The sequence below is a fragment of the Cygnus atratus genome, chromosome 4 (genome assembly GCF_013377495.2).
Source record: "Cygnus atratus isolate AKBS03 ecotype Queensland, Australia chromosome 4, CAtr_DNAZoo_HiC_assembly, whole genome shotgun sequence".
NCBI lineage: Eukaryota > Metazoa > Chordata > Aves > Anseriformes > Anatidae > Cygnus > Cygnus atratus.
Genome location: NC_066365.1, coordinates 53825209 through 53839080, shown reverse-complemented (window position 1 = coordinate 53839080; position 13872 = coordinate 53825209). Strand labels below are relative to the sequence as shown.

Below are 13872 nucleotides of genomic sequence, written 5' to 3'. Positions count from 1 at the left end.
CAGACAATTTCAGGGTATTCTTTTATTAAGGGCAGCATTTTTCAACTACAGCTGATGCAGATGAGGAAGCTACTGCCTCCTTTTGCTGACCACCAGCCGATCTCACTCTATCCTGTAGTGGAATATTAGCAGTCCATGTAATCTGCTCCTGGAAATTATGTGTAAAAAAGCATGCCAAAATGGTTCAGATAAAAACACTAATGACGTATGTACATTATTTACATAAAATTGGACCATTTTAGTATACCAGAGTTAAAGAGTCACTACATGTGCATCTGCACAGAGGGCACAATCTCTATAGGAGATTGTCCACAAGTGGAAGAATAATTGGGTCAATGTTCCTAAAGTACTTAGTGAAGAATACTGAACAACAGATTTCTCACCTCAACCCTGCAGTCACTCACAGTTCATCAAAAGGCAGATAACGTTAATTGTTCTGGACCTCTGAAAATGAAACAATGCCAAACCCTATGGCATTATGAGAATTATCAAGTTCTCTTTAAACTTTCTAATAGAATATTCAGCATTTTGAAAAGTAGGGAACTAAATTAAACTTATTTGTGTCATTGAAACAAGTTTTACAACATCTTTGATCCAGTGTCATTTGTATTATATTTTAACTTTATTGTTTCTAGTCAGTTAATGTACTGGACATTGTAGAACAAGTGAACTATTAACCTAGAAAATAAGTGAAACAAGTGAGGTAGGTTTAATACTTACTCTGATTATCAGGTTTTTTTTGGTGATCATTCGTGGAACATAAGGATGCTACACACTGTTTGGAAGAAGTGTTCAAATCACATAATCTAAAGTATGTTTTTAATGCAGGTCATGGGATAACAGCAGTAAAGGAAAAAGCAGGAACTACCCTGGGAATTCATAATGCAAGTTCAGCATCTTCAGAAGCAGCAGAGCATCCTGCAGCTGAAACATCAATTATACGTAAGTTCAAGTTCACTGAAATCTTTGACACTGCCAGATTAATACAATTCACAAATTTTAATATTTTGATCACAGGATCCAGTTTACTGTAATTTTTGACTCGTAGGGGTGAAAGAAAACTGTAGCTTGCTCTTTTTTTGTTGTTGTTAGAAGCAGAGGATTCTCTGGACCAAAGCTCTTCTGAGAATATTCCTTCTTCTCCTTCATCTGGATCCCGTGGGATGTTGTCAGCTATTACTAATGCTGTACAGAACACAGTGAGTCATTTTAGCAGGCCTCTCTCCTCTAGGTATTTTTGATCATTTTTAGGTGTAACTTCACTGCAGGTGACATTTAACAAGTGGAGTTTGTTGGGTTGTAGGTCTTTGTAAAAACAGTTCTGTTCTAAGTCTGTTTCTTCCACTGAAATTGAAATCGTTAGCCAATGAAAATCCTTCTTCAGTGTAGCCAAAAAATTTTGAGTGAGGAATAATTCTAGTAAGAAGACACAGAAAAAAGAACTGCATTTCTATAGACACTTCCAGAGTTACCACATGTCAAAATTTTAGAAATCAGTGAGATAAGGGCAGTCTCATCCTGTTCATGATAGCCTTTGTCTCCATATTTTTCTTACCTAAAACATGTTTTCACAGACTAGCTGCCACTTAAGATAAAATAAAAGTGGTATTGCTCTTAAAATTTTCATTGGCAACAGGTGTTACATTTCTTCTCATGTGAGTCTTTCAATTAACTGCAAATATTTGTATGGTTGATTTTTTTCATTTTGAAAATGTATTCAGAACAAAGTAGCATAATTTTATGAGCATATAAATCCTAATGTTAGCTTTAGCAGAGAAAATCTAGGGAGCTGAATGTTCAAAGATGGTATCAGCAAAAGTAATACTTTACAGTTCATATTGGCATAAGCTAGAAAGGAAATAACCACATTTCATTATTTTATACAGGGGAAAAGTGTATTATCTGGAGGCTTAGATGCTTTGGAATTTATTGGAAAGACAACCATGAATGTCCTTGCAGAAAGTGATCCTGGATTTAAGAGAACAAAAACACTGATGGCAAGAACAGTTTCTCTCTCTCAGGTTGGATTTATTTTAATACAGCTCTGTCAGTGCGGTTTCAGATTCTTTTTGCAGAATTTCACGTGCCTCAGGGAGAGGCTTTATTTATTGCGGTAGATATTGGCTAGGCTTACAAAAATAAATATTGTGCTTTGTGTTTGCTACAGTTTCTTTTTATTCACAGAACCACAAAAGATGATGTAAAATCATCCTTTCTGCTTAATTATGTGAGGAATAGCTGATTTTGATGAGGTAATATATGTGGTAATAAATTATTATACTCTGGAGAAACAATCAAATTGTTAGTGGTTTTGTAACAGCTGTAGATAGATGTCCTCCGGCACAAACATCCCTATACTAATTTCCCTGGAAATGAGTAATACTGGAATATGACGTATGTTTCATTAGGAGTTAAAGCTGGGAAAAGTTATATCTTATGTCCTTTTAAACTAAATGTACCCTTAGAGAGGAGTCAAGTCATGACTTGTATCTTTAAACGTTCAGAGATATGGTGATAATAGAACAGACATGTAAGTGCTGCCAGTACAAAATTATTTTAGTTCTCCAGGCACTGAGAGGAGGGAGGCTGTGGAAATCAATATACATGGGGGAAGAAAAAAAAAAAACAACCTTTAATTTTACTGCACTTACCACCCAGTAGAAAGTAGTGAGGGATCTCTCCTTCGATGAGATGTTTCATCTTTAGTATCAGTCCTTGTAAATTGATACAGACTATTGCTGTTGTGGTAGGCCAAAAGCAAATAACTCTTGTACAGAATGTTATCGTAATTACACATATCACATGTGTCTGTTGCAGCAGCACTCTATTTTAAACAGTCACCATTAATAAAGTGGAAATGCACACAGGCATAGCACACTCCAATCTCAGTATCACAGCTGAAGTCTGCACCGCAGTGTGGTTCTGAGTGTGTGTGTCCAAATCAGTAACGTTAGCCGTTGTACTAAGGCTTAAGCTTGTAGAGCATGTTTCATGGAGGGCATCCCAAAGCACTTCACAGGGTAATAGCATTAGATCTGCAGTAATGAAAGTGGCTCCTGCTTTTTATAGAGAATGAAAAATTTGATCTATCTGGGAAAATTAATCCAGACTGTAGGATTCATGAATTTAAACACAGGGCTGTTTATACAGGCATATTTGATACCATATATGAAATGCTGTCTGTACGTAAAACAATGAGATTTTGTTGTTGACTTAACCGGGGCATGTATTTGTCTTCTTTTTATAGTTTCAATGTTTAAAACGATTTTAAACACATCAAAATTAAAGAGACAAGTGGGATTGTCAAATTACTCAAAATCAAATTTAAAGAATGCTTAAAATAAGCCTGATTCAATGTAGGATAGATCTTTCAGAAGCAATAAAAATTTAACATTATAAATGATCAAGTTCCAGTGCCCTAGCCATGCCCAATGCCTTGTAATATGTTGCTTTGCTGTACCTGTAGTGACTAAATTCGGTTTGGGCTTTGAAATGGCCTGTAAGCAGTCTGAGCCATTCTGCTGACTATACGCATAGTCAGGCACATAGGGTAAAAATGAGCCTCCGACAATACCTACCTAACAATATGTGTGAATCCACCCATCAAATTGGATGCAGAAAGTTGTATAAATCAGTTGTCATGGGTCTCATAACATAGTGCTTCCTTTTAGGTGATTTGTACATAAAACTTTATGTGTGATTTTGAAGGTGGAGACTTCGAAAAATATCATCGTAAGAGTTATGTAACAAATGAATAACTGAAGACAATATCATAGAAATTTTGAATGATGGAACAGTGTAAGTGGTGTGAGTTTACCTGTATTCAGAGGCTTATATGTGATTTAAAATGCGATTGAGGTGAATTTACCACCTTTACAGTGACATATTCATACAGGTGGCCAGGCTTTCCTGGAAATTCTGCTGTATAAGAAAATCTCTCCAAAATTTCCCAAGTAGATGAAGTATAGTTCTGCCTCACTCTTGGAAAAGACATACCTAATTAGTCAGATCTCTTTTGTCAGTCCTGCTGTCACATAAAACTGATTTCAGTATCTACTAAAAATATTTTATGTACGTAGGAAATATTTATATAGGTGCATTACTTACGCAGGTAGGTAGGTAGGTCCTGAAAATAATATTCTTCCCATTTTGTGGTCTGTGAAATGGATTGCATGAGTCTTTAATGCTGTGTATGAAATAGTCCTTTTTATTTTTCTTCCACTGCAATTGGTGGCTAGATTTATGAGATGGTATTCATAGCTGATATTACTTCTGAAAACATAAGCAAGATTGTTTGTTTATTGTTTAAAAAAAAAAAGTTAGTGATTACCATTGGGAAAAACATGCTCAGAATACTACTTAAATATTTTATTAGAGAAGTTTATCAAAAAAAAAGTTAGGTATTTCAGCTCTAGAATTTCAGCTCTGTAGGTGTGATATAGTCCCAAATTTTATTACTATTTTCTAAACAAGCAGAAGCGGAAGGTAATAAAATGTCATACCTGCAGCACCACCAATAAAACAACAGGAATGATGTATATTTTTGCAGCTGTTACGAGAAGCTAAAGAAAAAGAGAAACAGAGACGGGCCCAGCAAGTTATAGTTGAAAGGACAGCACATTATGGACTGCTTTTTGATGAGTTCCAGGGTTTGTCTCATCTTGAAGCTCTGGAAATCTTGTCAAATGAAAGTGAAACCCAGGTACAGTATGCAGACTGGATAAGTCACAATGGCTGGTAAAAAAAAAAAAATGTTCTTTACATTAATTTTGCTATGAAGTTGCATGTGCAAATGAACAGTAAGTTTTCCATCAGATTCAGAGAAAGCTGGATTAGTCCCAGGGGCAAGTCTGTGGCTTCAGGAAATTCATCTCAATACACCTAGAATTTAACTCAAAGATTAGCTCAAAAGAAACAGCTTCACAACTGAAAGTTATTTTTGTTAAGATCATGCATAGTGTGTATCTTTCAGCTTGTAACACTGTGCAGATGACTTTTCAGAGTTTGCAAGGAGGTTCAAGTCTTTTGGTTTTGTATCAGGCACTGATAGTAATTATACTCAGGAATTTCACACCTACTACACTTGGAAACTAGTGAATTAAAATTAATTCCAGATTAATTATTCAAATCCTGTCTTCTTTTTTGTTGGTTTCTAAACTTACAGAAGACTACCCCAGGAATAATTCCATTACTGGAAGTATACAAATGCTTTATGTCTCTCCAAAGAACATGCTAAAGCTACTGACACCTATATGATACATATATTTTTTAATTTCAGCTGTTGAATTACTGACACTGCTTCTAGATCAGTAGAACCCTGACAGTATATTACTAGAACTTTTGTAAATTTGCATCAGTGTTTTTTTACTGAAACATTTTTCTGAATAAATTTCTTAAAATACATTTTATTTCAGTTTATTTTAGTAATTAGCACTTCTTACCCTCTGGGTTATTTTTAATAAAAAATAACCAACTTATTTTTTAAGGTTTTATTTGCTCACACAAATAATAGGGGCTCGCTTTAATAGCAGATAGGTAGATACTCTCCATGTTGTTTCGTTTTCTGCAATTATGTCTAAAAGCAAAATTATAAATTCTAAGCCTACAGACAAGGTTCAATGGTTGCTTTTGCAAGAAAAATAGAAAAGTTTACAACACAGGAAAGAAATATAGAGAGAACAAGTTCAGGCTGTGTCTGTCAACACTATTTTTCTTTTACTGTGAAGTACTGCACGGTAAGACTTGTGCAAGTCGTAACCTTGAGGTTTCTGATGTGCTGCATGTTATGTCCTAGATAACCCCTAGATTACTTGTTGACAGTCCTACTTTCTCAGCTATCTAGAAGATAAAAACACATAGGACTGAATGCAACTGTCTGGGTCAATAAGTCCAATTACCTGATATATATTCCAAAAGGCTCAAAGAATATATTCAAATTACACAGTACACACCACACCGCGCACACTCATACCACACACTCTCAGTACTTATAAGCTTGGGACTCTAATAACAGCCTAAAAGCTACGCTCTGATGGGCCCACAGGAATGCAACAGAAACTGAAGGCATTGCTGATGTCCTTGGTCCTTCTAATAGCAGGGGTTTAAAAAATATATATATTTTTAAACTTTTATTTTAAAAAATCACAGTTATCATATGAAATGGGCAAATCATATGAATGGGAAATCATATGAATGGGCAGTTATCATATGAAATGGACACAAAAACCCTAGGTGGTCCGTCATATCTTGAGTTGGGTCTCCCAGCTTTATTTTGTATTTACCCTGAGCATATGAACTGGACATGCCAAGGAGGAACACAAGAGAAGCATTTTGTCTCTCGCCAGTCTCTCACTGAGTCAGTCTGCACTTCTGTGAAGCAAGCTAAAAAAATAAACGCCTTGAAACAAGCCTAAAGTAAAATTTTATAACAAGGAGAGAGAAGACATTTCTTTTGGCTTCCATAGGTAGAGAGTGGGATCGTGAGACTAACACAACATAACTGTAGTGCAAACAGTGATTCAAATAAGCTGTTTCCATCCCTCTTGGGCATGCCACCCTATTACATATGCAGGGACTTGCAGATAATCTGCAACTCGCAGTTAGCTGAAAAGATGTCTTGATACATTCTTCAGAACATGTAGATCAGTACTCCATCAATAAATTTTGATGGGATTCTGAAGGAGGAATATCAGGCTCTCATGAATGTTAAGCTAAGCGTGAGTTGTGTCTGTGCTCTTCTTGCATGCTGTCTTCATCCAAACAACCCCAACTGTTTATTACAGTTTGCAGTTAAACCACTGATATGTAATTCAAAATAAACATTCTTGGAGAAGGTAGAGACCCGATGATCTTACAAGGCTGGTGTAATTTTTGCGATACTTAATCAAATGCTGATGAGAACTAAAGACAAGTCTATGTAATTTGGAAATGGAATTAGTGGAAGTTTCCATTTCTTAGCCTGTTTTGGTATCAGGCTCAAAATTAGCAATTTAACAAAGTCTCTGCTTCATTTTTGACTGCTTTATGTCCCTTCTTTTACAGATTCAGTCATATTTGGAAACACTTGATGGAGAGCAGTTGGAGACTGTGAAAAATGATTTAATTGCTATAAAAGAGATTTTCGTTCCAAAGGAATCAGATGATGAAGTCGTGCAGGCACAGAAAGGTAATCAGAAATACAGAGACTTGACTGTATGGACAATTGTTACTTCTGTATATAGTAATTTAAAAAATTAAAATCCAAACTGTAATTTCTGTTATCTTAATATTCTTTATAAGAAAATCACTCAAATGATTACACTGGAAGTTCTGTAACTTGAAAGAATGCTTAACTTTGGATTTATATTGTAATTGAAGTATGAGATAAAGAAAATACAAGGTAAAGACATGTTATACTATTTTGCTATATCATCAGTGAAAACAAAACAAAAATGAAAAGGGAAAATTCTGGATGATTGAGGTTTTGCTACAGAGTCTGTTTCTAAAGTTGTGTAATTGGAAAGTTTAGGAGTATTTAACAATGCTTTTCTATTTAGCAATTTCATCCTAACTTTGCACCTTCCCTTGGTAGATAGGGAAAGGATTAGAGTGTAATTAAGGGACTTGAAAAATCTGAACTCTTTGAACAAAAGGCACTTTGAAACGTAGTGGCAGTGCTGCCTTCTAGGTGTTGCTTGGCAAGATGTTGCATATGGAGTGTTAGAAAGAATAGCAGAACATGCCTTAACTATCACAGTGCTCAACATTAAAGAGGGTGGGACCAGTGTGGTAGTCCATAAAATAGCTCACAAAATACATGGATCCTCTAGTTAGCAGGAAAATGTGTGTCTTAAACCGATTAGGACTTTTGGCATTCCCCTGAATGGGCTCGGGTCAGGAAAAGTTACCATAATTTATACCTCCAGGCGTGTGAGATCCATGCCAAACCTCTTCTAGCAAATAAAAAGAATCCCCTTGGCTGAACACTGTCTCAAACCATTAAACATTGTAGTCAGAACCTTACTTTGAAAGATCTTTCTTCGCATCCTTTTGATCTTCTCAGGAGTGCTTTGCCTATATTCTGCAAGATGCTGAGGTATGATTTCTCTAACCTTCAGAAAAGTTAGAGAAATTGCGTTGACATCTACATATTCCAACTGGAAAGTATTTCCTCATCAGACTCTGTTCTTTCAAGCAGTGCTTGCTCAGTATGCCTGATGTCTCTCACAGGTAGCTTATTGCTTCTCAGGGGAACGAATAGCAAGTGTTCAGTGTAAAGTCTTAGTATGGTAGAGTTTTGTGCTGTGTTTTCCCTTGTTACTCTTTAAAACTCCACTTCCTTCAGCGGGATTGTGAGAAATAAGTAGAGAAAGTGTTTTACCTGCTAAAGATTGAGGATTCATGAGATGTGTGTTGTACCTTAGTTTATATGGGAAATAGTTTCTTTCTTTGAAACCAGCCTCCAGAAAAAGCTCCGCTTCTTGCACAAACTGATGTTTCCTCTGGTAGTTAGAAGTTCTGTTTTTTTCAGTGAAGCACAGCTGCTGAACACTCTTCTTGAAACATTAACTGGCCTTCTAAATGTGCTGGAACCAAGACAATGAGCACCTTAAAAAAAAGGGACAAAGTCAGAGTTTGCTGCAGGTTTTCCCCTGCAAAAGTAAGTCAGTCAACAGTGAAACATATCCTCCTCTCTGTGACAACAGAAATAATAACCACACACAAGATCTCTCCATATTAGTTAAATGGGTGTTACTTTAAATTGGGCTGCAATTCAAAATGACTCACATCCTTTAGTGCAGTCAAACTCAAGATTTATTAGTACTTGAGCTACAGATAAATTTCACATATTAATACTAAGTTGGATAAGTTTTAGTTCCACTAGAGGACTCAAAAATAATAGAAAAGTGAATCGCCTTTCAAGTAGCTTTCTGTTAGGATGGAGTTGACAGAATGTGGTCAGACTACTAAGTGGGGACTTGTGGCCTTTCTTCAGCCTCTCCCATAACCCGTAGTACATGCAACACTGCATGTACTGTAGTGAGAGTGCTCTTAACACCGTATAGTGCTTTGACACGTCTCCGCTAGGCAGTGTCCTAGTCCAAAAATATGTTGTCTTCATTAAGATCTGTCAGAGTGAGTGAAGGCTTCTTAGGAGCTTCATAAAACCTCCTGAGTCATGGAAAACAGACCTTTTCCTAAATTGTTAATGCACAGGATCTTAAGTGTTTTTAGTAAGAGGAGCAGATGAATAAAACCTCGTAAAACTTAAAGACTTCCAGTAATAGGCCATTACGTGACAGCAGTCTGCCACTTTCAGATAAAAGCAATACCCAGCACCTTTACCTATAATGCTGCATGGAATTTGCATGTCTGTTTCCTCTGATGGAGCACAGTTTTATTAAACTGTTTCATATTTCATTCGGACTTTGGTTTGCCAGTCTTTACATAATTTGGGCGAGTGTATGAGCGACACTCTACTGACTGCACTCAGTGTTCTGGTCGTATTTTACAATTAAGTTTAGCTTTTTGGAGTGCGTCAATGTGTATCCTTCTGGGAGCACACTTGATCTTTTAATTTACACTAAGAAAATGAGTTTAATGTTAGGAGAAATTTTAAATATCATTTGGCATCCAGCACTGATGAAAGACAGTACAGTTTAACAACAGGTTGGCTGATCAGGGTTAAGTACAGCTCATGTCTTGTTCTAAAGAGAAGGCTTCATTCTGGTTTATGTTCTTAGCCCAGGCTAACTAAGGTCCTGTTAAGCACATTCATAAGTTTTATACTTACAAAGTCAAGCCAGCAAGCCATATGTTCTTTTAATGGCTTATTTTTATTATAGGAGTGTATAATTTCACTTCAGCTGGCTCATCTTGCAAGAGGTAGCAGGCTATGTTACAACCTATGGAAGAAATTTGCGTTTTAATCCTGCTTGCTAACTAGTTTGTAGCTATAATGAACCTTCCTTCCATAGGATTTTAATTTTTGCTTCTTAGGTTGATAAAACGTGCATGGTTTTTTCCCTTTGTATGATGAAGCCAACCCCTTACAGAAGCCAGAGATTATCTAATGGTGTTTGAAGATGTTAAATCCTATCTATCCACTGAACAATATTTACAAACAAGTTAATCACCACCTATTGTCTAATTTGGTGCCAATTTCTTTTGATCAAGGTCATGTTATTTATGCGGTGACATGTGTCAATGCTGTGTATGTTCAGCAGAACAAGAGACTAGCTGAGAGGAAAACCAATACTTTACATTCAAATATTTGAAAAGGGTGGCTGCTTGTTTTATGTAAACTCTCAGGTTCCATTCTTACCTTAGACTCCCAGGATGTCATTCAGAGGTGTTAGTGCTGCTTTCCGTTTCTACAGTAAACACTTTCAGTTCTACACAAGGAAAAATTACTGCAGTGGTCTTTGGAGGACTGCTTTAGGAAAGGTTTGGGGCTAGGCTTTGTTTTTGACAACTTTGAAACTGGGGTTGGAGGTTTTTGTGTCTCTTTTCTAGGCTCAGTCATATAGGTGGAAAATCCGTATGAACAGAATGGGAAAGTCTGTTTTCTGATGCAAGTAAGAGAAAGCCAAATGCATAGCCTTCTCTCTGGTGTTTTTCTCTCGCTTTGATTGTGCAATGCTTTCATGTAATTTTCACTGCAGCTTCTTTTCCTTCCAGTTGATTATGAAATATTGAGAGGCGGATACCAGAAAAAAAGTAGCTTTGCCTACATTTTAAAATCCATTAATATCAAAGATTTTGTGTGCAAGCATGTGAGGTTAAGGGAGAAAGTAACCAAACTGAGCATTGAATTGAATATGCCATTTATCAACAATTTTGCTAACACTGCAGTGATCCAATGAACTGCCTAACAGTTTTCAGTGTGCTGCAGTTTAAAAAACAATCCGGCATTGTCTTAAGAACAAGCAAATTCAGTGTGTCCAAGACACAAAGTGAGAACAAAGCAAGACATGAAATTCATTTTTGAAGACTTTTATTGGGCTCAGTGTGGGGAGTTTAACCTTTTAGCATCAGCAACCTAAAAAAAAAACAAACAGATTTTGCATATTCCATCAGGAAATGTTAATGAAGATTCCAAACTCATTCAGTGCAGATGAACAGAACAACCAAACTAGCAACTTTTAGGAGCTTAGAGCATGTTAGAATATGGCATCTGCAGGTAGTCAAAGGGATGTGTACAATGAAGATGAAGTTCAAATACTAGTGGTATTTACCTTGACCTGGTGTAATAAAAGTGCAGATTTAAGGCCCGTTACTCCAAACAGAACAGAAAACATTCTTTGTTTAAGCAAAGTTCAATCTTCAAATCAAAAGAATATACACTTCTTAGATGTGGTTTGCAGACAGAACAATAGAGGACGTGTTTTCCAGTGTGTTTCCTCTGAAACTGTATTAGGATCTGGCCCTGCTGCAGTTTTTATTCTTTGTCATGAAAGAAGAGGTTAGTATCTCTTCCTTGGTTATTTAGTAGGTCATGTATTTTTGTCAGATAACTAGGGATCATGCAACTTCTCTTCTTACCTTCTTGTCTCAGTGAAACTTAGTGGAGTTTAGAATGAAGTGGAAAGAATGGTCAAAGTGTCAAGCTAGGACATCTAGTTGTATAGTTATCTATATTGCTTTTACTCTTCTTTTCTTTGAGCATATATGTCCCCCTCTTTTACATCACCATCACTGGTTTACAAGTGTTGGAGTGCTTAGGGAAGCTATTTGACTAGATGTGTTTGATTGTGTAGAATATTATAGCGCTAACACCCTAACAAAAAATGTTGTGTTTTCTCTTGCAGCAGACATGGGAGAAGAGTTTGTGAGCATGCTTACTGAGCTGCTATTTGAATTACACGTGGCTGCTACTCCTGACAAACTCAACAAGGTTAGTGCCTGTTCTGGTCTGACACAGAGCTGTAGCTAGCTCAGATCAGACAGTTCAGAAAACAAAGTACAGGAGGGTGGGACTAAAAGGATAAATATAGAAAAGTTTTCATAGAAGAGCTGAAATTAGGAAGGCAATGCGGTTGCAGTGCCTAGCTCCCACACTTGGCCATATTAGAAAGTCTTGGACCAGGGGTGTCTCAGCAGAACAGAGCTCAGCAGATCTGGTCTTACGTGTTAAGAACAGTGACAACATTCACGTTCAGAATTATTTTTTCTTGTGCATCATGTTTCTGAGGGACTTCTCCAGATCTTTTCAGCCAGAAGGGAGGTGTTGAATTTACCTCATCTAGCTTTAATCATCTAAAAGTTAGATGGCAAAAACTAATTACATTGCTAGTCACATTTTTACTATCAGGCACCCTTAAAGGTGATTAACCTGCTGATCTTTGGTTCAGATGAATATTAATCTCCTAGCATAGATAGACTACAGATAACCAGATCAGGCTTAGGTTTTAACGTGTTTTAATTCAACTATACATTAAAAAAGAGAAATAATAAATTTCTTACTAACCATAACCATTGTCTCTGAAGTTGTACACAACTTAAAGGTTTTTCCACTTTAATCTATTTTCATGCCTGGGAAGGCAGGTGAGAATACAGTAATTTTTCTAATTAGTTTTCCTTTAAGTGTTTAGGACAACTCTCTTACCTCTCCAATATTTTTTGCTTTTCTGTATATCACCCTTTTAATTTTTAATTTGGGAAATTTATTTCCGTGTAAATTACTTTGAGTGCTACCTCATAAAGCTGAAATCTTTGTAACTTTGGTATTAACAGCAACTTGGTATATTAGTTGAGGAACGCCATACCTGGACAGGATTTATCCCTGGCTGATCCATCTTTATGCAGTCAGAAATACTTCTCCCTACAGTTTCTTTAATATACACTTAACTAAATGCCACCCAAAGGCATGATATATTTAAAACTTCTGAATGAAAAAAAGCAAGTAATTAAATGTACTATTAATTAACATTTCGGAATATCATTTTATATTCCCCATTTGAACTGTACTTTGGGGTTGGGTTCTTTGTTTGGCAGGCTAGGAAGAAAGCTCATGAGTGGCTGGAAGAAGCCAGTTTTTCCACATCAGTAGAAATAGAAGAGAAGCTAAACGAAAAACCTGGAGAACCTGATGAAGAAAAGACTGAAAAAGGAGAAGATAAAATTGACAATGATAAAACAGAAGTAAATAAGAACAAAACTGTGGAGGTAAAATACCTTTTGGAGGATAAGTTTAATTAAGCAAATTCTCATACCATTGTTAGATAATATTACTTCTTTATCTTCGTGTGTTGGTATTATGTGTTGTGCTTATTTGTTAAACTCATGGAAGTATTGAGAAAAATTAATATAAAACTACTCAATGTAGACCCAATAGGAAATTAACTTACATAAATATTTTTACTGTTAGTCTTTTCCCATGAGTAAACATCAAAATATCAGGACCTCTGCTTATCCCCTTTTTTCCCGTCTATGTTTTCATATGTACACATGTTTATACACAACATACAGTGAACTGAGGGATTCTGTGGTGTAATGCCTATAGGACTTCGAAGGTCATATGTCAATATTCCTTAGCATCTCTTTCTCCCAGTGACAATAAATGGAAAAATTTCTGCAACTTTATTTAAACTCTTGAATAGTTCAACTCACAAACAGACAAAACAAATATTTTTTAGGCAATTAACAAGTACTAATTCTCCTTATGAAAGATAGCACTGAAGGCTAAATGTATTTTGTCCATTTAGACAACCCCTCCTGTTGATATGGTTAGTTGTTATTGAATATTTTATGTGAAGTTATAGCAGTATTACATGTGGTTTGGATCTTTGTCAAGTTTTTCTGAATTAATTTTAATTACCCGCCATGTTTCCTTACATGAAAAAAAGTCCAAATAAGGAAATGGAGTTACATTGTATATATTAAAGATTTTTA

General features: G+C 36.1%; 1 protein-coding gene across 10 annotated transcripts in view; it reads left to right on the top strand.

Annotated features, from left to right (window-relative positions):
• The window catches only part of FAM114A1 (family with sequence similarity 114 member A1), a 37053-nt gene that overhangs the window by 13652 nt on the left and 9529 nt on the right, over positions 1–13872 (top strand). For 7 of the 10 annotated variants that reach the window (XM_035554237.2, XM_035554246.2, XM_035554208.2 and 4 more), the window contains 7 exons: positions 829–942; positions 1093–1199; positions 1887–2021; positions 4550–4702; positions 7042–7165; positions 11790–11875; positions 12976–13146. In XM_035554237.2, the coding sequence (XP_035410130.1) occupies positions 829–942; positions 1093–1199; positions 1887–2021; positions 4550–4702; positions 7042–7165; positions 11790–11875; positions 12976–13146 (890 nt within the window). The remainder of the gene's footprint in view (positions 1–828; positions 943–1092; positions 1200–1886; positions 2022–4549; positions 4703–7041; positions 7166–11789; positions 11876–12975; positions 13147–13872) is intronic. The other 3 variants (XM_035554230.2, XM_035554252.2, XM_035554262.2) reach the window with 1 other exon arrangement.